This window comes from Orussus abietinus, unplaced genomic scaffold, assembly GCF_000612105.2.
Source record: "Orussus abietinus isolate OABI.00-Male unplaced genomic scaffold, Oabi_2.0 scaffold96, whole genome shotgun sequence".
Lineage (NCBI taxonomy): Eukaryota > Metazoa > Arthropoda > Insecta > Hymenoptera > Orussidae > Orussus > Orussus abietinus.
This window is the reverse complement of record NW_019394284.1, coordinates 212,510-239,458: the sequence shown is the minus strand read 5'-3', so window position 1 is coordinate 239,458 and position 26,949 is coordinate 212,510. Positions and strand designations below refer to the sequence as shown.

The following is a 26,949-nucleotide window of genomic DNA, read 5'->3' as shown; positions in this document are numbered from 1 at the left end:
GCCGCATATAATGAGCGAGAGGAACGCTCGGTAACGGAGGTGGTCCGTTATCAGGAGGGTGGTGGTCCCGCAACAAGACGGGAATCCTGATAAGACTTCTCGGCGGTCCCGCGGCTACTTCCGCTTCCAGATGATTGTTTGCAAACGGTTAATAGCCCCCAGGGTGCACCTACCTGCGGTGCGAGTGCGGTGCGGATGCGTTTTCTTGCTCCTTCGCGAAGGCCACGCAACGCGACTTCCCCCGATATCATATCATCCTTCCTCGCTCTCTTTCGCTTCTGCGTGAGACCCGCCGAGCTGCGCAGCCCCTCGAAAAATGATGCGCTCACGGAGATGAACATCCGTTTTACGTCCGCAACCTGCTCCGACCACCGATTGAAGACTCCGGGCGTGAACGGGAGTGCCACGCGTGCGCGGGAGATATTAATTACGCGCCCCGTTAGGTCGCGGTTTACCTCGCGGTCGACCTAAAAATTGGAATCCGCGGACCTCCACCTTAAGGTGAAGTGAAACACGTCGAGGAACTTGATCGACGTCGATAAAGAAGATTTTTCTAAATGCCTACGTTGACGACGTTCGTTTTTATATTGACAGCTGGGTCGAATTAAATCGTGTATTGTACCAAATGGCATATTCCACCTGTCGTTTTCGTACAATAATTATAAAGGAATCGAAGGAAAACTCCAGAAATCCTCTGGATTCATGCCTTCTGGGGCCCTAATTGACTGCGGAGGGACCCCCTGCGCCATCTGTGATTTCCAGGTCAATTAAATTTTCACTCCAAGACCTCGTATTACCATCTTTTTAGCAAAGAAGCGCATACAACACTTTTTTTGCCTTTATCACGTTCAAATGCGAGTTTATCGACTACCAGAGTGTTCTAAATTGTCGTAAAATTGTCCTGACCCTTTCGATTCTCATATCGGAGGCTTCGATAATTGTATATTGGTCGAAATATGAGAGCTCGACGCCATTTTGGTTCTGGTCTGGACTGAGTTAAAAAATTCGGTTGAAAAATCCAAATTTTTAATGTGTCAAGACAATTCTTAGATGATCACGAATAATGTGCCAAAGTTTCGGACAGTTTGGTCTAATACCCTTAAAAAAAAGTGTTGTATTCGAATCAACTGATTTGAAGGATGTTTCACTTCACCTTAAGAGGATTTGAAAGAGTCAGCTCATATATATGAGAAGTCAAATCGTTGGGGAAAGTATTCTCTGAATCGGGGGTACCGATTCATTTCAAATTTTACCACGTGAATATGGAGGCCCTACAGTAGGTCCTGAAACACATGGAATTTCATTTTTCGTGAAAAATTTATTTACTTATCATGGACTGGAACCAACATGGGAAAGTATTGTCCGAATTGGGTTTACCGAATCATTTGAAACTTCACAACGTGAATACGGAGACTATAAGAAAGGTCCTGAAACTCATGAAATTTCAACTTTTCAACAATTAGTTTATAGGTATTTTAAAAATGTTGTATATTAAATGAAATTTCATGAGGGTCAAGACCTCTCTTATAGACCCCATATTCATGCTGTAAAATTTCAAACGATTCGGCACACCCAGTTCAGCGAAAAATTTCATGAACGATCGACCCCTCACATCCCCTTTAAGAAGATGCGAAACTTTCAAAACCAGTCAATTCACACAAGACGCTTTCTTTTAATAGTACTCCACGGATCTGGTGGAAATTTCCGCACGTGACTCGTGAACGCCTCAGGAATGTCCTGACACTCCAGAATCTGGGTTTTCAAACTAAATCCAAGGCGCACCAAATATTCTTTTTAATATGAAAAATTTGAAAGCATTAGGACCCTCCTCGAGTGCTCGCGAGTTGTGTCCTAAAATGGCCAGTTCGGTGGAATACCCTTGAGAAGAAGTGCCACGTTCGAATCAACTGGTTCGAGGCTTTCGCATCACCTTAATGGTGTGTCGGTACAATGGCGTTCACGATACGCGTGGGACCTCCCGGATTACAGTTACTCCCGCGAACGGTGATGACCACATCCTCCCTCGGATCTCGATTGCCCGGGAATTTCGGAACGCGCATTACCGGCGAAGCCGCGGGGCTCGGCAGGTCCTCGAACCGAGGTCGGGCTCCGTCCTCTCCTCCTTCTCCCCTCCTTCCCCCGGGATCGGGATCGGGATCGAGCGAGGGACCGACCGCGACGAGCGTTTCCGGCGCTCCGGGGCCTCCAAAGTCCAGGAGCGCCGGTCACGAGAGCGCGCGATCCGGCCTCGCGCCTTCCCCGAACGCGCATCGCTCAAGGGGCTTCGAGGATCCTCGATGATCCCGATGTGAACAACCTTTATGGTATCATCGGAGATGACGTAAACGCCGCCCGGCTCGTTAGCGCCGAGCAGGTGCCAGGTTTTTACGTCGTCTATTCGGGATTAGACCGAGGACGGTTCTCGACTTAGACGCTGGACCCCTCGTTAAGGACCTTTCGCAATTGGTAACGATCGGCTTGGCCGTTCGTGCGACTAATTGCGAGAAAAATCTTTCTCGCTGCGATGACTCCTCGGACGCTTTCTCGGATCCTTCGGTGCCGTGCGTGGATCGTGCGTGAGGGCACGCAGGATTGGGGGGCTGACTCGGCTACTCCCGATCTTCCTCTTGTATCTCGTCAAGTCGGGGGGGACTCCCGAAGACTGCGTCACAACCTTTGACAAAAAATGCTATGGAGTCTTTTTCCTCCTGACTTTGGGATCATCTTCTCGGAGACGCGTTGGCTCCTTGGCTGGTGTCCTTTTGTTGGAGATGGAAAAGTTAACGCGATCCGGGGGGTGGCACTCGTGCTGCCGTGTCTGGACAAGTTGCAAATTAACGCGTTAAGGTGATGTGAAACCCCCCTCGAATCGGTTGACACTTTATTTTAAGGGTATTGGATCGAACCGGCTGTAACTTTGACACATGACTCATAAGCACCGATGAATGATCCTGACACTTACAAAATTTGGATTTTTCAAAACAATTTTTTTATTTAGCCCAGACCAGAACCAAAATGGCGTCGAGTTCTCATATTTCGATCGATATCCAATTATTTAAGGTGAGAAACGAAAGTATCAGGACAATTGTACGACAATTTCGGACACTTTGGTACTCGATAAACTCGCATTTGAATGGGATGAAACCAAAAGAAGTGTCTTATGAGCTTCTGTGCTAAAACAATGGGAATACGAGGTCTCGAAGTGAAAACTTAGTTGACATGGAAAACACAGATGGCGCAGGGGATCTCTCTGCGGTCAATTAGGGCCTCAGAAACCATGAATCCAGGAAATTTCTCGAGTTATACTTCGATTTCTTTATACTTATCGTACGGAAATGACAGAATTAGCCATTTAGTGCGATACTCGATATAATTCGACACGGCTGTCAAGATAAAAATGGACGTAGGCAACGTAGGTATTTAGAAAAACCTTTTTTACCAACGTCGATCAAGTTCCTCGACGTATTTCACTTCTCCTTAAGTGCAGTGTCGGTCACTGACGAAGATGCAATTTTAATTCGCTAGACGATTTGAGTTTACGGTATCGGGCGACGTAAACGGAAAAGTAAACAAAGTGGGCTTGGTACTTGCGTGTTAATAAAAAATTATGGTGGAATATATACATCGCAAACATCTTTGGCCACGAAATAAAGTGAGATCGGTTATTGTAGTAAATGTATAAAAGTGTCATGGTTCTTATCATCCGTGAGATGTATTTGCGCAAGATTTTCGAGTTTCTTTTTATCTAAGTCGGATATGACGTAAAATGCGTATATCAAACTGGCTATTTGACCTCGGCAATTCTGGTCTTCGAAATCATGTCTGACTCTTATCTCTCTCTTAACCTAATGTTAAGGCATTTGTTGAGCACCGATCTTCGCAGCCGATGCTCCTTTCCCAAAGATTACGGCCAACAGTACCCAGTCCCCATAGTAGGCACTTATCCGTTGAATCCCGGGAAGATGCGTACATGCGTGACTATGAAGGCTGTTTTCCCGTGTCTTGGCACAACGAGCCGCGGTCGTCTTAGCAGAACGGGCAAATATCAATGCCCTGCGTTAACGGGAGTCTCGCACCATAGATTCCACGCTATGTTGAAATAACATATACACGGAATAAATTGATTTCAATTGACAACGCCATGGTACTTGATTCGTACTCCATGAATTCCCGCAATAGCGATGCATTTTATATAGGGAACCATCTCCTGAACAGCATGAAAGCTCCAAAGCAAATCACTATTTCGTCCTCAAGGTGTTGCCCAACAAATGTTCGCTTCCCTAGATGTCCTAGTCCCTAACATATTCAATGCGCCATGTAATAGGAATTTTTTAAGCCGGAAGAGGAAGCTTTCCGTAGCTGGGATGGCCACTAGGGCGAACAAATACAAGATCAAGACCAGTGCAATGGTCTGGAATTTGGTTGGGAGTCTTGCTCTTGGTCTTGGAATGTTTCTAAGGCAACGATCAAGACTGCAAGACCGAGATCGATTTTACTCATCACTAGTGGCTACATCCACGGTTCCATGTCCAACTCGATAACCCTTCAAGGTACCCGGAGAGAAAGAGAGACGAAATCCGGGGCAAAAGGGGAACCGAGAAACGGACTACAAAAACGCCCCCGTGATCCAAATTGCAGCCCGGGGATACTCGATCTGGTTAAAAGAAATGACTGCGGCGCCACGGTTCATCTCCCGGGTTGTTAATTGCGGAATAACGTGCACGACTGGAGGAAGGGGACCTCGGAATTAACCATCGGGAAATGATCAAATGACAGTACAAAAAAAAAACCCGGAGAAAGGGACGCGAACAGATATGCTTGATTTAAAAAGGTGCTTTTTGCTCGGGAACCTATTTGAATTCCGAACCTTTGTGTGCCCGCGGGATTCGTCACGCGATATGGGAACGGGACCGCCCTTCTTAAGCGACTCGATTGGTGTGGTTAGTGGGCGAGCCGATACTTCGGAATCAATCCTTTTTTTCTTCGGCTCCACATCATTCGAGTTGCTCAATCATTCGACGAACTGGCCAGGTACCTCAATTATCGTGTAGACACTTAAAGTGAAGAAGTAATCGTCTCCGATACTCGCCCTCGGCGCGCCTTTTTAACGGACTTGTAAGAAGACGTTGCGCGTTAGACGCAAACGGCACGCGATATAACTTTGACACGGATCACTATAATTTATTTTGCTCAACGAAGCATAATAGTTGCGCCGCTCGCCCGACGTGCCCGACGAGCACCTACAAGATGGGGGCCCTGTTTCGTAACGGTAGCTACAATTATTATTTTAATAACAGTATTTACTTGATTTGTTGCCAACATATTACTGAAATCGTAGCAGCCCGATCGAAAATAATAGAACGGAGGTCATTATCGGTTTACTAATTACAGTTATCGATTCGACGCGGATTACTGTCCCCGGGTGTAGCACGGAACGGATGTAATTGCCATACATATTTCACGGTAAAATAAACGTAAATAATAGAATCGACATTCAGATAAGAACACTTGTTACCCGACCCGCCAGGTACTCATTGGAGTTAATCGAAAACAATCGAATACGAAATACAGGGATTTATAGCAAATCGTATTTAGACTGTAAACTTCGGGATTACTCGGGAAAGGTGGTAAGCGCGATGTAATCTCGTTAAATTTTCGGCTTGCAAATTTATCCAACGTCAAGCGGCACTCGCTGGGAGAGGAAATGAGCCACTTAACAAACGGTACCGGAGATCTAACGTGGCTTTGAAAGCTCAGTTATTTCTAGCGATTTTCACAAAAGGCAGACCTCGAAGCGGGCCGAGAATAAAACGAGTGGCCGGGGTGTGGGATTCGAATTAATGTCGATAATTAAATATTAAAATGGGTCGGCCTGTTAAGTCTCGTTCGAACGAGACGTAACAGTCCAGGAAGCGTAGGTAATAACTTCATAGACACGGTGTACAGCCGGTTTTGCCGCATCCGGCCAAGCCCGAGGCATGCGAGTCTTCCTCGTCGATTCGAATCGATTTTTCGCGAGCCACCGTGAAACAGAAAGCAGGATAAGGACGGCCTCTCATTATGCGGATCGCCGCAACGGGGTAAAGTCGTACCCGCGCGAGGAGAGCAAGGAGGAAAACGAGTCTGGGTTTGAGGGGCGAGCGCACCCATATTTTCCTATAAGCAGATTAAGCGCCTGCTTGGGGCGGCAACTTCTAAGGGGCGGCAAAAAACTGTTTCTGGGGGGAAAAAAAAATGTAAAAATTGAAGTTACGCGGAGATAGATATGCATCCAAACGTACGGTTTCGTTCCACGTTGAGACCAACGTGCAGAGTTTTCCTGACCATCGGTCCACCCTTATTAAAATGAACGGGGAATGGCTCGCATAGAAATCCCAAACAATTCCGATAAGTAAATCGGCATACTCTACCGAATAATGATAATTTCACCTCCTGCTGCTCACTGAACGGAACACTGAACTGGGATCTCCACCCCGGAACTCCTGTTTTCCAGGCGGTACAAGATGATCTTGGGGCAGTTTTAGATATCCCGCCCAAATATAAGACAGTTTTGTCGGAAAGATTATTTTTTAAAATGCCTCCGTCAAACTTGAAACGATCTTAAGGATGTAATTCATGAACAAGGTAGTCAGCTGGAATAGAAGCCATGTACGTTACAATTCCTTTATCGGGTCCAGGTCTAATTTCAATTTGTAATTAGAGATAATCATAATTTCGTTGGAAAAATGTGCCGTTTCGGTTACTCTGTTCTGGAGCTAAGGGAGCAGGGAGTATTTCTCGAGGTAGAAGTTTTCTAATCCGAGTATTTAAGCTTGGCATCTTTCCGCGAGTAGAGAAACATGTTGCGCCCGAAAGACCGAGCAGAGAGGAGGGGAGCTCCTAATCGGATGAAAATGTGAGAAAGGAGAGGTCCCGAGGTACATATGTACCAGCGGCTTCCTCGTATAACCGGCATCGAGTGCATCCCCTATAACTGTAGCGCAACTGCGCCCGAGTAGAAGGCAGAGCCGTCTGCGATTGTTTACTGCAGTTAAACCGCGGAATGCAAGTTTGCAACTAAATTGGAGTTCGTTCTAACGTGAACACACACCCGGTCCATTCTCCGGCTGTTTCTCCCTCTCGGGGCTGCCGGCTGGCTGCAGCCCCGAATCGCGCTAATCCGCGCGGCGGAATTTTTCCGTCCCGCGGCCGTTCCGGGTGGGCTCGGCCAAGCGGACTCTTTCGGTACTTCACCAAGGCGGGCGGCGAGGACTTCCCTTTTCCCCCCGTTCCATGGCACTGACCCATATACTAAATGAACAGCTGATGCCTCCCAAAATGACGATTCGAAGCAAATGGAGCGCCTCCGATGGCTGCCTCGTCAACTAATATCGAAGCGTTCGCGCGGGCATCAAAAGCAGCGCGGCGTTCAAAATGAGTAGCTTCACGGAAAAAGCCTTAACCATTGCACCTCGTTCCTCGCACGTGCACGGTCTACTTACTTAGTACCAGGGTCAATGTATCAAAAGGGACGAGAAACGAGTGCGCGGCAATTCAGAGGGGAACGGAGAGACGAAACGCAGGTAGTCTTATTACACGTCGCCATTAAACCTTGTGCAGGTTTCTTTATAGGCGCGTTGTTGCGGAACCACATCCATTCCCGAAAATCCCCGCAGGACCCCAGACGTGGACGGTCCAACCCGTCGCCCTGCACATCGCACTATACACGGGACTACACATGGATTTCTCGATAGGATTCGGTTGGCGACTATTCATCTCGTGCGCACAAATTGTGAATTGCCCTCTTATGAGCACTGCTCCAACCACCAGAAACGGTATTCGTCGAAGCTGGGGTACCTTCCATTCGTTCCAAGGGCCTGCTTAGGGAACGAGGATGTATCGGCAGGTTAGCACGTAGATCGATGTTCGCGTCCAGGGGGGGGTCTCGATCCGGAATGAATTCGGACTGCTCTCCTCGAAGGGGTAAAAAACGAAAGGCGGGGGTCAGGGCGTCGCGGCTCCCGCTCAAAGGCTGGAGATGAAGTTTTAAGTGGCGCCTGCTCAGGTGGTCCCGGGAACCCACGGTCCCCGACTCCCGCTCGGCGACAGTTTCGAACCGGAGTGGAAGTGACGTGCCAGTATATTACATCTTTTTAACCTCCATACCCGCTCTCTCGCGCACGGTTTGCAAATATTCAAATGGCGCCGCTAATGGACCCCTTTCCACCCTCCGGGCGGCCGCGCCGCGCGGTCTTGCATCAAAGTGGTACAACCCGGCCGAGCGCCGGCGAAGGGGCATCCATCTTCGCGGCCCTCCCAGCGTAAACGGGCTAGACCCTGGAAATTACGGGCCCTGCCCGAAAATCTCCACTCCGCCGTCCTGGCGCCCCCGAGCGCCGGTTTCAATTTTCTGACTTGCCGCTTTTCGATGCAGCCCCAGAAACGACAGCGCCGCTTCTGGGGCTATGTCCGAATTCGCTTTATGGAACGCCGTATACTCTATATGCTATGCTATAACACACGAATACCTCTTCTATCCTGTACGCGTGAACAAGGGATAGCCGGCCGATGAGCACCGGTTTCGAATTAAATTTCGTTCCCGATGGAATTATTTCGATGGATACAGATGTTCGGGACCTCGCTTCGAGCTTTCTCGACAGGGGCAAGTAAACGTGGGATCTTAACTCGATGCGTAGCTATGGAAAAACGATTTATGACGGATTAAGATTCTTTAATACGCAGTAAATTCTATTGTACCTTTATTTAACCTGGATTTTCATTCGAACCCTTAGATATTAACGAAGCGATAAGTTTTCCCTTCTTCCATCGTTAGCCACATTCGGGTCCCTTCGCTAACCCTCTCGAGCACGGCCTCGGTCTTTCTTTCCAACGTCGATCGTTCCATGTTTCGTTTCCTTCGTTAACATTCGCGAGAACGGTTTTAATCGCGAGCCAGTGATTGCGTGGCAACGGAAAATGAAGTTCCAAGAGAAGCGCGAACATCTTTTTATCACACCCACTTGGGGTAATCGTCCAGTTCGCGAACCCACCATTAGACGTTCACCAACTAACTGGGGCCGATGTCCTTATTAACCGGATCCGCGGACGTATACAATCGCCGGAAAGGATTCGTTACATGACGTTAGGAAAGACTGTCGAAAATGATAATCCCGCTTGAGTTAGCGCCGGTTAACGCCCGTTTTACGAGGCCGGATGCCGTCCTCAGCCCGGGGAACTCGCGCCCCGGAACGCTCATGCCTGGGGAATTTCGGCAACGAACGGGCCGTGAGACCTGTGGGCACCTACCGTAAAGGAGCTTGAGTGTGTACTCGGCCACCTACGTGCCGAACGATTCGGCTCCTAATTAGGCAACCTGGGATTCCGGCATATCCCGCCGAGGAGCCGCAAGACGTCGAACTCTTCCGCGCGGCAGTCGTCCATCCACCGAGACGTAAGAGACGGGACGAGTCGCGGTCTTCGCGATCACTGATAAAAATGTACTTCCAATATGTGCCAATATGTACATAAAATCTCATACGCAAAAACATATTATAGCACGCAAAAAAGAAAAACCCGGCTCATTGAACAAAATCGTTTGACTGCATCTGGTTAATTTTAGAAAATGTTTCGGTCGAGTGAATCGAATTCACTTGAACAAACTTGCATGCTCCGCTCAAAGTAAACTGTTGTGATTAATCTTAGTAAATAAATAAATAAATATATATATATAGTATATTTATAGTATATATAGTATATTTCTGTCGGTTTAACCGTAAAGTATGGTTATTGTTCATATAAATGAACAACCAAATATTTGGCCATTGCAATTAAATTTATTGGTTAATACTTTTTCATTGTCTACGGCAAATAATACGGTCCATCGCATCACGCATGAAAATAATTTGATACATTTGATCAAAACATTTGGTCCCCCGACTGAGATATTTGAAAATTAATATTTGAGATGTTAATTTTCAAATATCTCAGTCGGGGGACCAAATGTTTTGATCAAATGTATCAAATTAGTTTAATGCATGATGCGATGGACCGTATTATTTGACGTAGACAATGAAAAAGTATTAACCGATAAATTTAATTACATTGGCCAAATATTTGGTTGTTCATTTATACGAATAATAACCATACTTTACGGTTGAACCGACAGAAATATACTGATTCAACAAAATACTTTTTCGAGGGTGTAACCATTACATATGTGCACATATGAAACTGTTGGTGTCCTAACAACGATTGTCGTCGCTGCAATTACAACAGTTCCTTGTCTTTTTAACCATTACGGTTGCATCGGCAACTTGATCGGAAGAAATTCTTGATTTGACGAATTCTTGAATTTCGATGAAATATTTTTGGTACCGTAGGGTACAACGGAAGATGGTAACGGCGACGCGCTCGAGTACACGGTCCGCCGCCGTAAGAATGGCGTCCGATTCATGCAGAAGAGACGTAAAACGGTACCGCAGACGGAAATGCGGCAGGAAGGCACCCGGCAGTACCGAGCCAAGTGGCACTGGACCTTGGGTCCTGGACTGCCTTAGGAGAATATTCTTTAGCCCTAGTAGCATAGAATAATTTCTAAACATTTGTTTGTAATCTTTGCTAAATATCTCAAGCGACAGATTTTTTAAGATTTCTTGTAGATTTCATTCGAAGATATCTGAAATATTTGTTGAAAATCTCAATGACATAATTAGTTTCAATAATTTATAAACATAGATGAAAATTATATTTTTTAACTTACGAACAAAATAAAAATACATTTCTTTACCTCACGACTATTATCGGACACTTCATTTGGTATCAAAAAAACACGAGATTTTTTAATATTTCCGTTCCGCTGTTTCATTATGGGAGCAAAACGTGCGATTTTGATTTTAAATATTTTTAAAACGTTTATAATGTACTCGGCAGATAATATTTAAAAATACTTGTATTAAAATGAAGCGAAATGTTTTGTATATCTGGTAGAAAAATATTATGAAAACTCATGGAGGTAATATTATATAAATATTATAGAGATAATATTCTAAAGTAATCGTTTGGCAAATATTTCAAATTTCCACTAAATATTTACAAACTGTACGATATTTGTTAAATATATAGAAAATATAGGACAAATATTTTGTGTTACTGGGGAGGTTATGGAATGTCGAGTTAAACGTCGATATACAAAAAAAAAATCACAGATTTTACAGAAATGCAGGAAACACGTAAAGATGAGGATTGAACAGAACGGCGCTTTTCGTCTTAGGCGCAGAAAAATCTTTGGCTGAATCAGTCAAATTTCTGTAGAGTCAACTATAGAAAATGGATATTATATAGCCAACCGAATATTTGGTTAACGTGACAAAATTCTTTGTTTAATAACTTTTGATTTATTAAATCACATTCTGTGGTAGATCGTACCAAATATTAATGTAATTGAACCTAGGTCATTCAAGCAAAATATTTGGTTTATTGAATAAATTCTTCACTGGAATTAAGAAAACGACTTAAGCGAAACACTTTAGCAGTCAATCAAACGTTTTAGTTCAATGAACCACATTTTGTTTCTGCGTGTAAACCTTTCTGGATGTTCGTCCTAAGGAATATTCCTCCCACCTGTATAAGATTCATAGGAAGATTGCTTTTCTATTTTCCAAATAGATACAGAAATAAGAAGCTAAGTCACATATAAAAAGATTCGTGGCACTGCAGGAGGCAGACTGTATGACGTATATCGTTCTACGAAGTGAAGTTTCTAAATGCGGAGGTTGAAAGGCGTACTTATCTTTGTACTCGAACGTTAGAACTTTTGGAGTAGGGTTTACAGAGAATTGGGGAGGTACGAGGGGAATTTTGATTGGTTCCATGGCGCTCTCTAGGGTATGAGATAGGGTTATTCTCGACGGTCTCGGGAGAGAGCTCACCAATAAGAGGGCACGGCCTTTCGTTAATTCCGCCATGTTTCGTCAGGCAGAGGATCCGGTCTAATGAGGTAGTAAACTCGGTTTATGCTCACCGGGGTCTTAGTAGAGGCACTTTAGAGACTATGGCTGAATTAAACACCGCGCGCTCCACCTTTTTAACGCCTGATGGCGTAATCATTTCGCGCTATACTATCGATGATGGACCCATTACCGTGGGAACGATACTTTTTTCTCTAACAATAAAAGAACTCACCACGGTTGTTCGGAATAAAACGTTCAATCGGCGCATCCGTTTGGTAACCAATGTTTAATCAACGACATAAATTCGGATCCAAATAGCCGAAATAACCGTTTGCTTCGAGCTGTTCGACCCTCCTCCAATAGACGACCCGAGCACATGAAGTAACATTGCAGACCCTTCAACAAATGTCTTGACACGACTAAGTAGGCAGCACCGCCTCTATGTCACACGCAAACATTTGCCTTTGCGCTTTGCCTTGACAGCGAGCCTTCTGTCTACTTCCCAACTTCCCTCGGAGTTCTTTTCTTAACCCTTTCGTTACCTTGGACGAAATATCTCGCGACCCAATACTGGCCGATTAACGCTTTTGACGAGATATCTCGCGACTCGATACTGGCCGATGAACGCTTTTGACGAGATATCTCGTGACCCGGTAGTAGCCGATCAACGCTTTTGACGAGATATCTCGCGATCCGGTAGTAGCGGATTAACGCTTTTGACGATAATCTAGCTTTCTAGCACCAATATTTTGACGTTCTAGATGAATATATTTTATAACTAATTCTATTCGTATAGCTAAAAGGAAGAAATAAATACAGCTACTACCGGATCGCGAGATATCTCGTCAAAAGCGTTAATCGGCCAATATTGGGTCGCGAGATATCTCGTCCAAGGTAACGAAAGGGTTAAGGTGATGCGAAAGTGGCATCGAAAAGGTTTTGTTTATAAAACTTTTCTCTCAACTCGGTTTACCGAATAGTTTCAAAACTTTACAACGCGAATAGGGAGACTATAAGGAAGGTCCTGAAACTCAAGAAATTTCAATTCTTTTCAAATTTGTTTATAGGTAGTTTAAAAATAGTTTTAAAAAAATGAAATTTCGCGAGTTTCAGGACCTACCTTAGGGTCTCCATATTCACGTCTTAAAGTATGAAACGATTTGAGACCCCCAGTTCGTAGAAAAGTTTTATGAACGATTGAGCTTTCGGATACAACTTTCACATCCCCTTAAGGGTTCAGAGGATGAAGACGATTCGATGGGTAGGAAGTACGGTCTGCAACTAGAGAAGGGTTTTCCGGATAATGTTTTTGGGGATAATAAATTTTCTTAAGCACATCGCTTCGCCGGATATTTCTCGCGAAGCAACAGACATCGCGCGCCTTTTCCCGCTCTCGGGGAGTCAAGGAGCTCGCAATTCCCAGGTCGGAACAGTTCCACGCTCGGTTCCGTTAGCCACTCTCGGTGCCCACCGAAAACGGCTCAGCTGTGCTCGGGTTGCCACTAAACCGATGGGAATTTCGCCGCGAGCGCGCTGCCGGGCCCGCGCACGCGTTCGCTGTTATCAGGGCAGTCATTTTACTTTACGCGGCAGTAAACGCGCCGCTCGGCGCGCACTTCCGCGATATTCCGGGCCGCGGGCAGGGAGGAGCGAGAAAAGAAACCGCGGCGCGGAATGTCTTCGGGCGTTGCGGGAGGATTCCGCGGGCCCGGGATCGCGCGATCGCTCGCGGGTCGGCCGTTCCGCGGCCGCGGCGATGCCGCGCGATTATCCCCGCGCGACAACGCGGCCCCCGCTAAATTACCGCGGAATCGGGTGAACCGATTACATCGTTCAATGCCCATCCGTTATGTAGCCGCGCCACGGCGCTGATTATCAGGAATGCACTTGCCCACATGATTTAACGGGAGAACCGCATCAGATTATGTGCGTGTTGACAAAGTGACGGACAGGCCGCCGACCGATCGGTGATAATCCTCGACAGGGGTTCTCACGGAGATTGCCAAAGTCGGGATCCAACGGGATCGCTCTACGTGGCCTCCGCCCTGGGAATCGGGGGCGAAGATCGCGGCATCCACAAGGAAGTATCCCGGGTGTGCCGATTTTACCGCTTTCGACCCGCGTTGCGGTTCGGCTAAAATAAGACATTTGTTTGCGCCGTTTGAAAAAGCGCTGAGATAAGCTCCTGGCGGGTAAATTCAGAGTTCATTGAATTTGCACCACGTACGAGTTTAAATAAAAACAACAATAACAATTTATTGTACTAATCAAATAACGGATAGAGAATACAATTTGTCGATGTGAATTCGCGGTACAATCGCGGGTCCGGGTTACGCCCTAAATCTCTGGGCGGAGACAAAACATCCGAATTGTTCGAAGTCCTAGTTGAGACTGAATCTTAAAAAATATGGAAAGATGCATTCTCGATGCACTTTCTTCCCTTTCCTCTGTCGAAACCTAGGATGCACTTGGAATGCTGAGCCCTGATTGGCTGACTTCAGGATAGCATTTCCGAAAGGTTCGTTTCTCCAGGTCGGCACAGACTTCTTCGAATCCTTGAGAAAGTCCGCGATGTCTGTTAGCCATACGATACCCTTTGGAAATGCGTCGCCATGGCAGACCCTGAAGTGGCCACTTTGAAGACCCCCTGATCGGGGTAATAAATTCCGAGTCCTTTCTTTAACTATTTTCTGACCACGTCCAGGACACTTCTTCGAGAAAGAGTCCCTCGCATTGTTCATGGCCAAATGTTGCTCAGATGTTCTATGGGCCGCTTCACTCCAATCAGATGGTTCAACAACGTTTATTTTCCTATACGGACTGGTTCGCGAAGTTAAGGGGGGAATACCACCCCCAATGTTAGCCCCATAAAAGGATTTATGAGATTTTGCTGTAAACGAGACGAGATTTTTTCAATTAACGCATTGCAACTTGTTCGGTTTCAGCCAGCGATCCCAACATTGTAGCACGGTCGGTTCCGTTTACCAGAGGGACGAGAAGGATCTAACAACTATTTTCGAGGGATGGAATCGCGAATTAGCATGTATAAAAGAATACGCGTGCATTATTTTTGCCTGCACTATAAAATTTGTCAGAAACGACAATATCGTTGAGGTACACCTGGGACATTTTACTTGGGAGAAAATGATACGTGTTCAATGTAAACGAGTTTTTGTTGAAAATACCCACGCAACCCTGCTGATATAGCTCCTATAAACTCTGTTAATTGTAACAGAGCAAACAACGGTTACAATTTTAGGATTAAAAGTTATCAGTATAGTCCGTTGCGGTACATTTAGCGAGAAGAATCACTTCCTGTAAAAATAGTTCCGAATTCTTGCAATTAATTGATTATAACCTGCCGTTGTCAAGAAAGTAAGGTGTAGAAGTGATTGGAAGAAATTAATATTTTGAAGCGACGTGTCATTAGTTTTTAAACCCAACTTCGTCAGGCTTTTATTATTCATTATAGTCAGATTTTCTGTATATAAACATTTTCGAATGTAAAGTTGATTCACTTAAAAAAAAGTTAAAGACTTTGAAAGAATTAGTAGGATTCTTATAACAAACTGGGGTTTAATAAAATTAAGTCTGATATTTACTATCAAATGTCTGACAGTTACCGGCAATCTCGTTCTTCTATCGGTTTAAAAAAATATTTATTCACCATTAATAATGTTATGTAAGAAGTTTGAGTTAAACACAACGTTCTATACAAAATATGATTACTTTTATTAGTACTTTCAATACTTTAAACCAAATTGATACATAGAATTCCTGTCAGAAAATCATTTCTACTTGATACTAACTTGGCATCATTTTCATTCCAACACTGATTATACCTGTTATAAAATCAGTTTTTTTTTCCGAAGCCTGGCAAGCAACATTAAGATTGCCGCAAGTAATTAATCTCACCTAGAATGTAAATTCTTCGCTCAGAGTATGCAGAGTCCCACAGGGAACTTATCAATAAACATGCGGTAAAAATAATCTTAAAGTTTATCTAATTTGAGATGCAAAAGCACGCGTGGACCTTTGTATGCGAAAATGTACAGGGTATGGTTGCGTGAATAACTACTGTTCAAGTATTACGCAGGCATTTAGATGGCACGTATTAAACGAGGGCAGAGCACGAAACCTGATACGAAAACGAGCTCCTTTATAATCGTGTTCAGCCTTCAAGTTGTCCACTTAAGAAAATCACGAAGTGATGGGAAACCCGCTTTAGGCGCCTTATTCGTTTACGGCCGAGTCAAAAGAAAACCCATTAGAACATGTAGGATATAACTAGAAATTGACGGTGACGTAGTGGTGACGCTCAGGTACAATCTGAAACGCCGAACATGAAAACGTGAACCACTTCGAAAGCGGGAGTTATTGTTACAAAATCATCCCCAGGATAATTTAAATTAAAAAATTACTTAAATTCAATCGTAAACCATTGCATGTGCCGAAAAACGTACAACTTCCGAGAATCATAAAACACATCGATGGACATTTTTAGGATATTTTATTCATGCGTGGTATACCACCTACATTTTTACCGTTGTAAAACCACAGGTGGATTTACAACGGTAAAAATAAAATTTGCGAAAACTGTATCCATACTAAAACACAATGATGAATGCAAATAATAATTGATAAAAAAAAATTCGCTTCACTTTTCAAAACGAGTCCCTTTCATGGCGTGCGAACTTACACCCATTACCGTCGTATAAGGATGTACACTTAAAAAATGATTTATGAAGTTCCGACGGAAGAAAAAAAAAACATACTTTGGAGGAATCAAAGTCCTCCGCTGCGTCCTGTAAAGGCTCGTTGCCCCAACATTCGAGTCCTAGTACTTAATCAAAAATTACTTAACCCGTGATTGAGGTAAATCGCCCAATTTTCAGATGATTACCTAACAGCGAGTTTCGCATTTCGATTAGGTTAATTTTTGCCGGTTGAACGCGAATTTTGCAAATCTAAGATTAAGTAATCCGAATTAAGAAATTTCACGATAATCACAGCATTCGCTTCACTTCTCAAAACGAGTTCCTTTCATGGCGTACGAACTTACACCCACTACCGTCGTATAAGGATGTACACTTAAAAAATGATTTATGAAGTTCCTACGGAAGAAAAAAAAAAAAACATACTTTGGAGGAATCAAAGTCCTCCGCTGCGTCCTGTAAAGGCTCGTTGCCCCAATATTCAAGTCCTAATACTTAATCAAGAATTACTTAACCCGTGATTGAGGTTAATCGCCCAATTTTCAGGTGATTACCTAACTGCGAGTTTTGCACTTCGATTAGATTAATTTTTGTCGGTTGAACGCGAATTTTGCTAATCTAAGATTAAGTAATCCGAATGAAGAAATTTCACGATAATCACAGCCCTGGGGGTTGACGGGGTAGAAACAAGCGGGAGAATTCGATTAATTAGTCGAAACGGCAACCCAGGAGTGACTTTTCCCGCCCTCCCGTCCGTCATCGGTCCTGCTTTCCGTTCGGCCCCTTCGAGGGGCCGACTTTTCAGATCCACGGTTCCCTGGAAACTGCTCAATGAACCGTGCCAAGGAATCAACGTGCATTACGCGGAACGAGACGGGAGAAAAGCTGCGGAAAAACCGACCACCGGGAAACGACGTTACCGCGGCTGGTCGAATCCGAGCACCCCCTTCAATGCCGGATTATCCAAGAGACAGTGATGGTACAGGCCTATGGGCCCCCCCTTTCGTCCCTTGGCAGGGAAAGAGACGTTTCCAATTATCGTCGCTTATCAAAATGTCCCCAATAACACGGAAAGAAGGATTAATATAAAATGCTAAGCCCATTCCGTGAAAATAATTGAAGAAAGAAAGTTCTGATCCAAAGAGTACGATGATTGATACCGAAGATGGACAGAAACGATTACATAAATCTCGCCTTAAAAAGTAATTGTTCGGAGGCCTGGAGGGGTATGGCAATTATTGGCGATTATTTTGCGGAATGAAATTGGTACATTTAAAAGATTGGCTGGTAAAAGGAAAAACGCGTTACGGGGTCATTTGCGAGGGATTGGGAAATTTCGACTGCTCTGGGGCCTCCACTGGGCTTAATCCGGCACTGGACTTCTTCGCATCCTTCCCGCGGGAACCCCTGGGGAAATAATTCCAGAGAGGCGCCTGTTCCTACGCGTGACCGCGTGGACGCGCGTTAATTACGCGGGGCTAAGCCGAAGAAAGGCCGTCGTAGCGGAAATCGCACGGAAAAAGAAAAAAAATAGGTGATGCGACGGACGTGGAAACGGGGAAACTGGTCCGGAGTGCCCGTGGGAGCGCGAAGCGGAGCCCCGGCGCGACCAGTGACGTAATTGCTTTTCTGGGTAAACAGACGCGATCTCTCTTAGTCGCGGCCTCGCGGGGGGCGCGACCCAGCCGTATCAAACTTTGTTTTGTCGCAGGAGTCATTTGCCGGCCGGCGTAACTTACTGTTGTGTTTACTAAACGTTGTTACGCCCCGCGGCGGCGTTCCCGCGAAAACCCGCCCACGACCACCCACCGCCACCCACCGCCGCCACTTTATCCCCGGTACACCCCATTAATTTCCGAAACGTGACGTCTTCCCGAGAGGCGAATTTTAGTCGTCTTTGTCGGCTGGGGTGCCCCCGGGTCACCCGAAGAGTGCCCCTCCCTCTTGGTTCCTCGGGGAGGGTCTGTCGAGCAGGGTTACATTCGTTTTCTAATATGGTGTAGAGCATCAAGGAATACGACATGCATATTTTTTTATAGCTACCCAAATTCGTTTTTAACCCTTTAACTAATAAAGGCGCCTAAGGCGTCCGACGTTTGGTCCAATGTTGCCTGGACGCCTTGATGAATTTCGCCCATATATCAAAAGGGTTCCGTAGATAAAGGGTTAGAGGTGAAACAGCCCTTCAAAGTTTTCAAATGTGTACTCAGTAAACGCAGGTATCAACGAATGTAGTCAATGGAACTTAATGAGAACTCTGTACGAATTGAAATTACGTCAATATAAGTTACCTGGATATTAATTTGTCACAAGTCCACCCCTGTATGAGGGGTTAACTCCTCATATGGATAAAAGTATCGCGTATCTAAACATTCATTATTTTTATATACGATGAATTTATTTTTCAATTATCTCAAAGAAATCAATCTTTCCGGAGAGAAGATGATTCGTCAATAAGAAATATTTAGATCGCCGTGAGTTCAATCTCGTCGAGATGGTAAATTTTCTGCTCGGGGCATGAGATATAAAAAAGTGTGCATTCCACTATTTTATGTTTACTGGGTACCTAGACTCTTTTGCAGATATGGGGCACGCGTTCAGGTAACTTACGCGTGAACGGTTTAACGTAACAGCCACTTCCGTGCTTCTTGTTCCCAGGAAATGAACGAAGCAACTTAGGGGCTAATGTGCGATTTTCTCGCCTTCTCGGCTGGCGCGCAAAACGATATAACGTCCGGTCCACATTAGCCGCACTTTGTGCACCGTGTAAAAGTCGTGGGAGTATCGAAATCACAAACAATCGGAAGTACTGCCGTACACGAGAATCTCATTCTAGAGGATGGGCCTGCAGGCGGAACGGCGCATCGCGTCGCGGTGCTGATTATTCCGCTATGGAATCATCGGTAAGGGTTGATCAATAAGAAACGCCCCGCGCGCAAAACGATATTACGACCGGTCCACATTAGCCGCACTTTGTGCACCGTGTAAAAGTCGTGGGAGTATCGAAATCACAAACAATCGGAAGTACTGCCGTACACGAGAATCGTATTCTGGAAGATGGGCCTGCAGGCGGAACGGCGCATCGCGTTGCGGTGCTGATTATTCCGCTATGGAATCATCGGTAAGGGTTGGTCAATAAAAAACGCCCCGCGCGCAAAACGATATTACGTCCGGTCCACATTAGCCGCACTTTGTGCACCGTGTAAAAGTCGTGGGAGTATCAAAATCAGAAACAATCGGAAGTACCGCCGTACACGAGAATCGTATTCTGGAAGATGGGCCTGCAGGCGGAACGGCGCATCGCGTCGCGGTGCTGATTATTCCGCTATGGAATCATCGATAAGGGTTGGTCAATAAGAAACGCCCCGCTTCGTGGAGTGGAAAGTTTTCTCGCGAATCGGGCAGCCGGTGCGAATGCAAATTGGACATTGATCAGCCGCGGGGTGGAGTCGCTGCATCGGCGAGGGGTGGGATGCTGAGAAGATGAGAGGAACCGAGAGAAATCTTCGGGCCAGGGTTTGATGGGGACAATATAGACCTGGGACTTCTCAATGGGTTCCATTCACCGGGGGAATAGAAATCGTCTTGGCACTGCCCATTTTATCTTATCACCTGCGTTTGAATGACTGGCTCCAAATGTACTGCTCGGAGGTTTATTTATTGTTAAGGGGGAGGGACCTTTCATGGGCGTCTGATAATGAAATGGGCTCCATCTGTTCGGAAAAAAAATTACGCAACTCGGAATAAAATCGCAAGAAATGTGTTAACTGGTAATTATTGATACGTTGGGTGCACCTAGACGTTGGATTAGGTATTTCGGTATAGATAAGTGAAGCACGGGAGAAATCGCACAGTGTCTGTCGTAAATAGAGGAAGAGGTAACAGGCATCGGTATCAGTAATGGAAATAAAGGAAAAATTTCCCAGTGATTGGCATAACGTAGTTTGTAGAATGAAAATGAAGCACGGGAAGTGCTATACAATAGTTTTGATAAATGATGCATTTTACTGGATGAAATTATGGTTTTTGAGAGAACAAGTTCCGTACGCGCAGCGTGATTGTTCGGAGCGACACATGCGTATTATTCCTACACGGTCTTTTATTTATAATAGAGATGAAACGAATACACGAAGGAACGTATCAACTTCAACTGCTCGCACTTCTGGATAATTTAATTCGGACACGCATCGCAGGTGTTATTTTGTAAAATAACGTTTCCACTTGACGGTAGGAGAAGGCGCAAAGTGGGTGGATGGTATCGTTTTTATTTTACAGCTGTTAAATAAATGGAACGTGCATTGTCAGGATAATGAAACACTCGCGATTAAGTACATTAAAATGTTACCGGCGTATAGGCAACGCTTGCCGATTACATGCATATTAGGGATTTAGAAATTTCAACCAGACGAAGTGGAAGATAGAAAATGAGAATATTTTCATTCATTTACCGTGGACTGATATAATTGTTTAAGCAGCTGTTTAATCTAGTCATTTCCCTGTTTTTGTTCATTACTTAAGATTACCTTCGTATTCTCACAAACGCACTAGACAATTAGTACACAAGAGATTGCGAAATTTATTATACACGTCGCCTGAAATTTGCATAAAATCCCGAATATAATTGAATGTGAAATTTCGAGATATCGTATATTCGGAAAATTTGGACTACGTGTACCCTATATATTTCAGATAGACACGTTTAGCAACGTACTTTAGAAACGATTTGGTCTTGCGACGTATTACCTTGAAAACAGGAGATTTTTTTTCAGGCACTAATTAATTAAGCAATTACTACGAGATATCGAAATAGCATATTCTGAGAAAACTTCGACTACATGAACCCTATACTTCGGACAGGCATGTTTAGCAGCGTACAAGAGAAACGTTCTGGTCTTGCGGCATATTACCTCAAAAGCAGATTTATTCAGGCACTAATTAATTAAGTAATTCCTACGAGATATCAAAATATTATGCTGTGAGAAAACTTTGATTACGTGTACCCTATACTTCTAACAGGCATGTTTAGCAGCGTACAAGAGAAACGTTCTGGTCTTGCGGCATATTACCTCAAAAGCAGATTTATTCAGGCACTAATTAATTAAGTAATTCCTACGAGATATCAAAATATTATGCTGTGAGAGAACTTTGTTTACGTGTACCCTATACTTCGAACAAGCATATTTTGCAGCGTGCGTTAAAAACGATCTAGTCTTGCGGCGTATTACCTCAAAAGCAGATTTATCCCGGCACTAATTAACAAAGTAACTACTACGAGATTTGAAATATTGTACTTTGAGGAAACTTTGACTACGAGTACCCTGTATACTTCGAACAGACACGTTTAGCAGCGCACATCAGGAGCGTTTCCGTCTCGTGGCGCGTTACCGCGAAAACGGGAGACTTTTTCAGGAACTAATTAAGCAATTACAATGAAATTCCCGCGTACACGCACCTTACAGCTGGCATCTCTCGAGTCCCGCTGCTCTCTCGACCGACCTTTCGTAAGGCACGACTGGAGAAGGCACTATGCCACGCGAACTCGAGAAGAACCGGTATATCTCGTTCCAGTAACTGGAGCTCGCCAAAGCCCCGCTGGTGGCTCGTCAAATGAAAAAAGGAAGGCTTTTCAAGGAGCAGGTCCATCGCGTCAAAAGCGTGTCGCGACGCTCGGCAAAGGATACCTCGGACCTCCCATTCGCAGTGGGTCAAGGTACGAGGACGTGTTCGGGGACTCGGGTCTAGGGACGATTTCAACTTGTCGCAAATGAGTTTCCTTTTCTGGTTTTACTGCTCCGCGTAGAGTCGAAGGAAAATTCCTCGGCAAGGGTTCGGCCTTATCCCGTCTGGGTCGAGGGCTCCTCTGTGACAAAACGTAGACCAGTGGTTGTCCCGAACCATCGGCCGAGTCTAAGGTGGTCTCCCAAGTGCTTAGATTTTCCTGGTGATTTTTCCAAGTCTCATCGGAGGCGAAGGTATCTTGTTTAACCTCTTGAATTACGATTTAAATTCCAATAGCGCGTGTCATTAACAACAAAAATGTCGGTCATACATTGGGCCATTTCACGGTTTGGCTGAACGTTCAAAGTCTCACACGTCTCTTGTACGTTTTGTTTACGTTTGGCCCGATTGACATATCACGTCTCTCACACGTTTTCTTCACGTTTGGCCCGATTGATATACCGCGTCTCTCACACGATATTGTAGGTGAAGGGGTTAAAATGCTGCGATACTTCGAAAAACACTCTCGAATGGAAAAAGTTATAGAGATGGCGGCACTTAGAATGGATACCGGACAAATGTACCCTACGTTTCGAAGAAACCTCCACGCATGAGAATTCGGACAAAACTATTGAAGATTTTAAACATAATGGTTACGGGAAAAGAAATCGGTATAAATGTTAATGAATGTATTGAAAAAATTTATATTTATAGGATATATAGAATTGCCTATGTGTACGTTATGGGAAATCGGTACAGCAAAGTGCCCGAGTTTTCGTCTGTCGTGTCTCATAACAGGTGTACGCCGGCATAAGTACTTTCGTACACAAAATTGCCCTTAAACTCTATGATGCAAAATTAGTATATATCGAAATGTAGCATACGTGCCGTCTGAAATTCCTATACTCGTATAGTGTCATCCCGAACGCATTTGTACAGAAAATTTCGAAATATTGGATCTTAAAAAAACCGACTGCACATATTTCGAAAAGATATTTTTAACAGGGCGTAACAATGGGTGGATTTGGAAAAAATCACGGGGAATCGGTCGGCGCCGGATTCGCCGGAGCCAAGGGGGTCATCTCGCGACGACAATACGCAGGAGAGCGATCTCCGAATTATCGACTTGGTCGACCCGGAAGAGCTAAGACCAGTCCCGAGATTTCCGTAGATTTGGTCCCATGCCATGCGGCGCCGCGGCGTTCCGGGGTACGAATGAATTAAGCATCTATCCCCGGACCATGAATATGGAGGACCCTCCTTCGTTCTCCGCTATTTGTAGTACATTGACCTGTCATGCCGTAGCGGAATCGCAAAGGTTTCCGATTATGACCTGTTAAGCCGGGCGCCGTCACGCGAGCTAGCCATCGAGGATCCGCGGAATCCGCAGCGCGGCTGCACCGCTGTAGCACCGCACCGGTTAGGGACGCTCACCGCACAAGCGATTTTGCAGGGCCTCACAGGGACAACGATTTTCAGTGTATTTCTTAACCGAGCGAGCCCAACGAGAGTGCTCATATTAAGGTGAAGTGAAAGATCCTTCAAATCAGTCGATTCGAATACAACACTGTTTTTTTAAGGGTATTAGACCAAACTGTCCGAAACATTGACACATCACGCCTGATCATCTAAGAATTGTCCTGACACATTCAAAATTTGGATTTTTCAACAAAATTTTTAACTTAGTCCAGACCAGAACCAAAATGGCGTCGAGCTCTCATATTTCGATCAATATACAATTATAGAAGGCTCTGATATGAGAATCGAAAGGGTCAGGACAATTTTACGACAATTTAGAACACTCCGGTAATCAATGAACTCGCATTTGAACGGGATAAAGGCAAAAAAAGTGTTATATGCGCTTCTATGCCAAAACGATGGTAATACAAGGTCTTGGAGTGAAAGTTTAATTGACCTGGAAATCACAGATGGCGCAGAGGGTACCACTGCAGTCAATTAGGGCCCTAGAAGGCATGAATCCAGAGGATTTCTGGAGTTTTACTTTGATTTATTTATAATTATTGTACGAAAACGACAGGTGGAGTATGCCATTTGGGACAATACGCAATATAATTCGGTATAGCTGTCGATATAAAAACGAACGTCGGCAACGTAGGCATTTAGAAAAATTATTGACGTTGATCAAGTTCCTCAACGTGTTTCACTTCACCTTAACTCTTTCGTTACCTTGGACGAGATATCTCGCGACCCAATACTGGCCGATCAACGCTTTTGACGAGATATCTCGCGACACGATACTAGCCGATCAACGCTTTTGACGAGATATCTCGCGATCCGGTAGTAGCTGTATTTATTTCTTCCTTTTAGCTATGCGAATAGAATTAGTTATAAAATATATTCATCTAGAATGTCAAAATATTGGTGCTAGAAAGCTAGATTATCGTCAAAAGCGTTAATCCGCTATTACCGGATCGCGAGATATCTCGTCAAAAGCGTTGATCGGCCAGTATCGGGTCGCGAGATATCTCGTCAAAAGCGTTCATCGGCCAGTATTGGGTCGCGAGATATCTCGTCCAAGGTAACGAAAGGGTTAACACATTCGCGACCGGCAAATTTTTTCCGTTTCAAATGCTGAGTACCGGCGAAAATAATGAAATTCTGAAACTGGTTCCCGCAAACTTGTATCGTGTATCGTTATGGACGTGATTCACGCCAGCGGCAATCAGGAATAAAATTTAAAATTACGTGAATTCACGTCAGCGCTCGCGAATGTGTTAAAGATGAAATGATGACCTGTGTTTATGTATGGGAGCGATTTCCGATAAGTGGTCATTTGCATATAAAAAAAGTGCTACGACATACTTTGAACGCTCTTTGAACTAGGAAGGAGTTGCGTTATCGAGAATCGCTCCCACATGAACACACGTCAACGTTTTATCTTTCAAACGAGCACTCGTTGAGATCGATCGGTTAAGAAATACGCTCAAAATCGTTGTCCTCGTGGAGCACCTTCTTCGGGATTTTCGGGTTCCATGAGAGAAATTTGATCTCTTTTTGACAACCGTTGCCGAATGTAAGCGGAGCGTCCAACTGGATTGTGCGTGCGTCAGGTGACACACCCGCTTCGATGCTAACAAGGAAGGTATCCCAGGTCGATCTCTCCGATTTGATTCCTTTTATAATATGCTATAGTAGACTAAAAACTAAGCGACACGTTTTTTTTTATCTGCCATTAAACACTTTAAGGGGGTGAAACCACCATGCAAAGTAAGGCATGGCAATCGTTTACGAAATTTTTCTCTGATTTAGGTATACCAAATCGTTTGAAACTTTATTGCGTGGATATGAAAGCTCTAATAAAGGTCCTGACCCGTACATTTTTTTTATTTTAAAAATGTTCATGGACAAAACGTAATGCAATGCAGTTTTATGCGTATCGCGATCTTCTGTACAGTCGCCACATTCACGTGGTGAAATTTCAAACGATTCGTTACACTCGGTTAGGAGAAAAGTTTCATAAACGAGATCTCCGGACGCCACTTTTATCCCTCCTTAAGCTGATATGAAAGTGACGTCAAAGAGGTCTCATTTATGAAATTTTTCTCCGAACTTGACAATGTGAATACGGAGGCTATAAGGAAGAATCTGTCACCCACAAAATTTCAATTGTTTTTTTCAAATTTGTTTATAGATGTTTTCAAAATTCTTTTATAAAAAGTGAAATTGTATGAGGATCGGGACCTTTCGTATGGCCTCCACGTTCACGGTGTAAAGTATGAAACGACTCGGCACCCTCGGTTCGAAGAAAAGTTTCACGAAAGATTGACTCTTCTTATGCCGCTTTCATATCCCCTTAAGGTGGAATGAAATTCTCGATTATCCCGGGGGAAAAAACCCGTGTCCGGTAAACGCGCTTAGTCCCAAGACTTCTGAAATGGCGTTGCCACTGAAAAGGGTGGAGATTGGAGATTGCCTCAAAAGATACATCGGTTGGAAGAATGTTTTTCCTACATCGGTTAAGTTCCTTGACGCCTTTCGCATCACCTTAAGCCGGGAACCGTCACGCGAGCGAGCCATCGAGGATCCGCGGAATCCCCGACGCCGCTGCACCGGTGCACCGGTGCCTCCGCTCATCCGCGCTGCGAGGTTCGGCCTTCTTGACCGCGCGGATTAATCTCCTCCGGGTTAATAACCCGGGGTCGAAAATGCCTCGGTATCTTCGTGAATCATCGGCTGGCCGTTTGCATACGCGCTACGTACCTCGCCCGAGACTGGGGCCATCGCTGTGACGTGGCCCACACACCAGCTCCCAAATCACGTATCGTCCCACATACGACGAGGCCGCTTGCCGTTTTACCGTTCGACGATCCTCGATTTTCCTGTAGACACTGCTTATAGACGGCCGCGATCCTTCCAGCTGACCCCAAAGTCCATTCGGGAGCGTTACGTCAGCGGATACTAGTCGACGTGGTGACGCGCGATGACGCGCAGCGCGTCCACCTTCCTTGACGGATCGAGAGGCCGCTGATGATCGACGACGGTGGGACACTTTGACCGTTCTTTCGTCAGAAATTTATTTTGCCTTCTATTGAGCATTTTTTCTGACTAATGGGAAATATTTGACGTCC

The 26,949-nt window shown here is 44.9% G+C and overlaps 1 protein-coding gene across 1 annotated transcript in view; it reads right to left on the bottom strand.

Annotated features, from left to right (window-relative positions):
• The window catches only part of LOC105698991 (autophagy-related protein 16-1), a 187,503-nt gene extending 160,831 nt beyond the window's left edge, over positions 1 to 26,672 (bottom strand). The window contains exon 1 of the mRNA XM_012423667.1: positions 26,582 to 26,672. Within this exon, the coding sequence (XP_012279090.1) occupies positions 26,582 to 26,602 (21 nt within the window). The 5' untranslated portion in view covers positions 26,603 to 26,672. The remainder of the gene's footprint in view (positions 1 to 26,581) is intronic.
• Between the last annotated feature and the right edge of the window lie 277 nt (positions 26,673 to 26,949).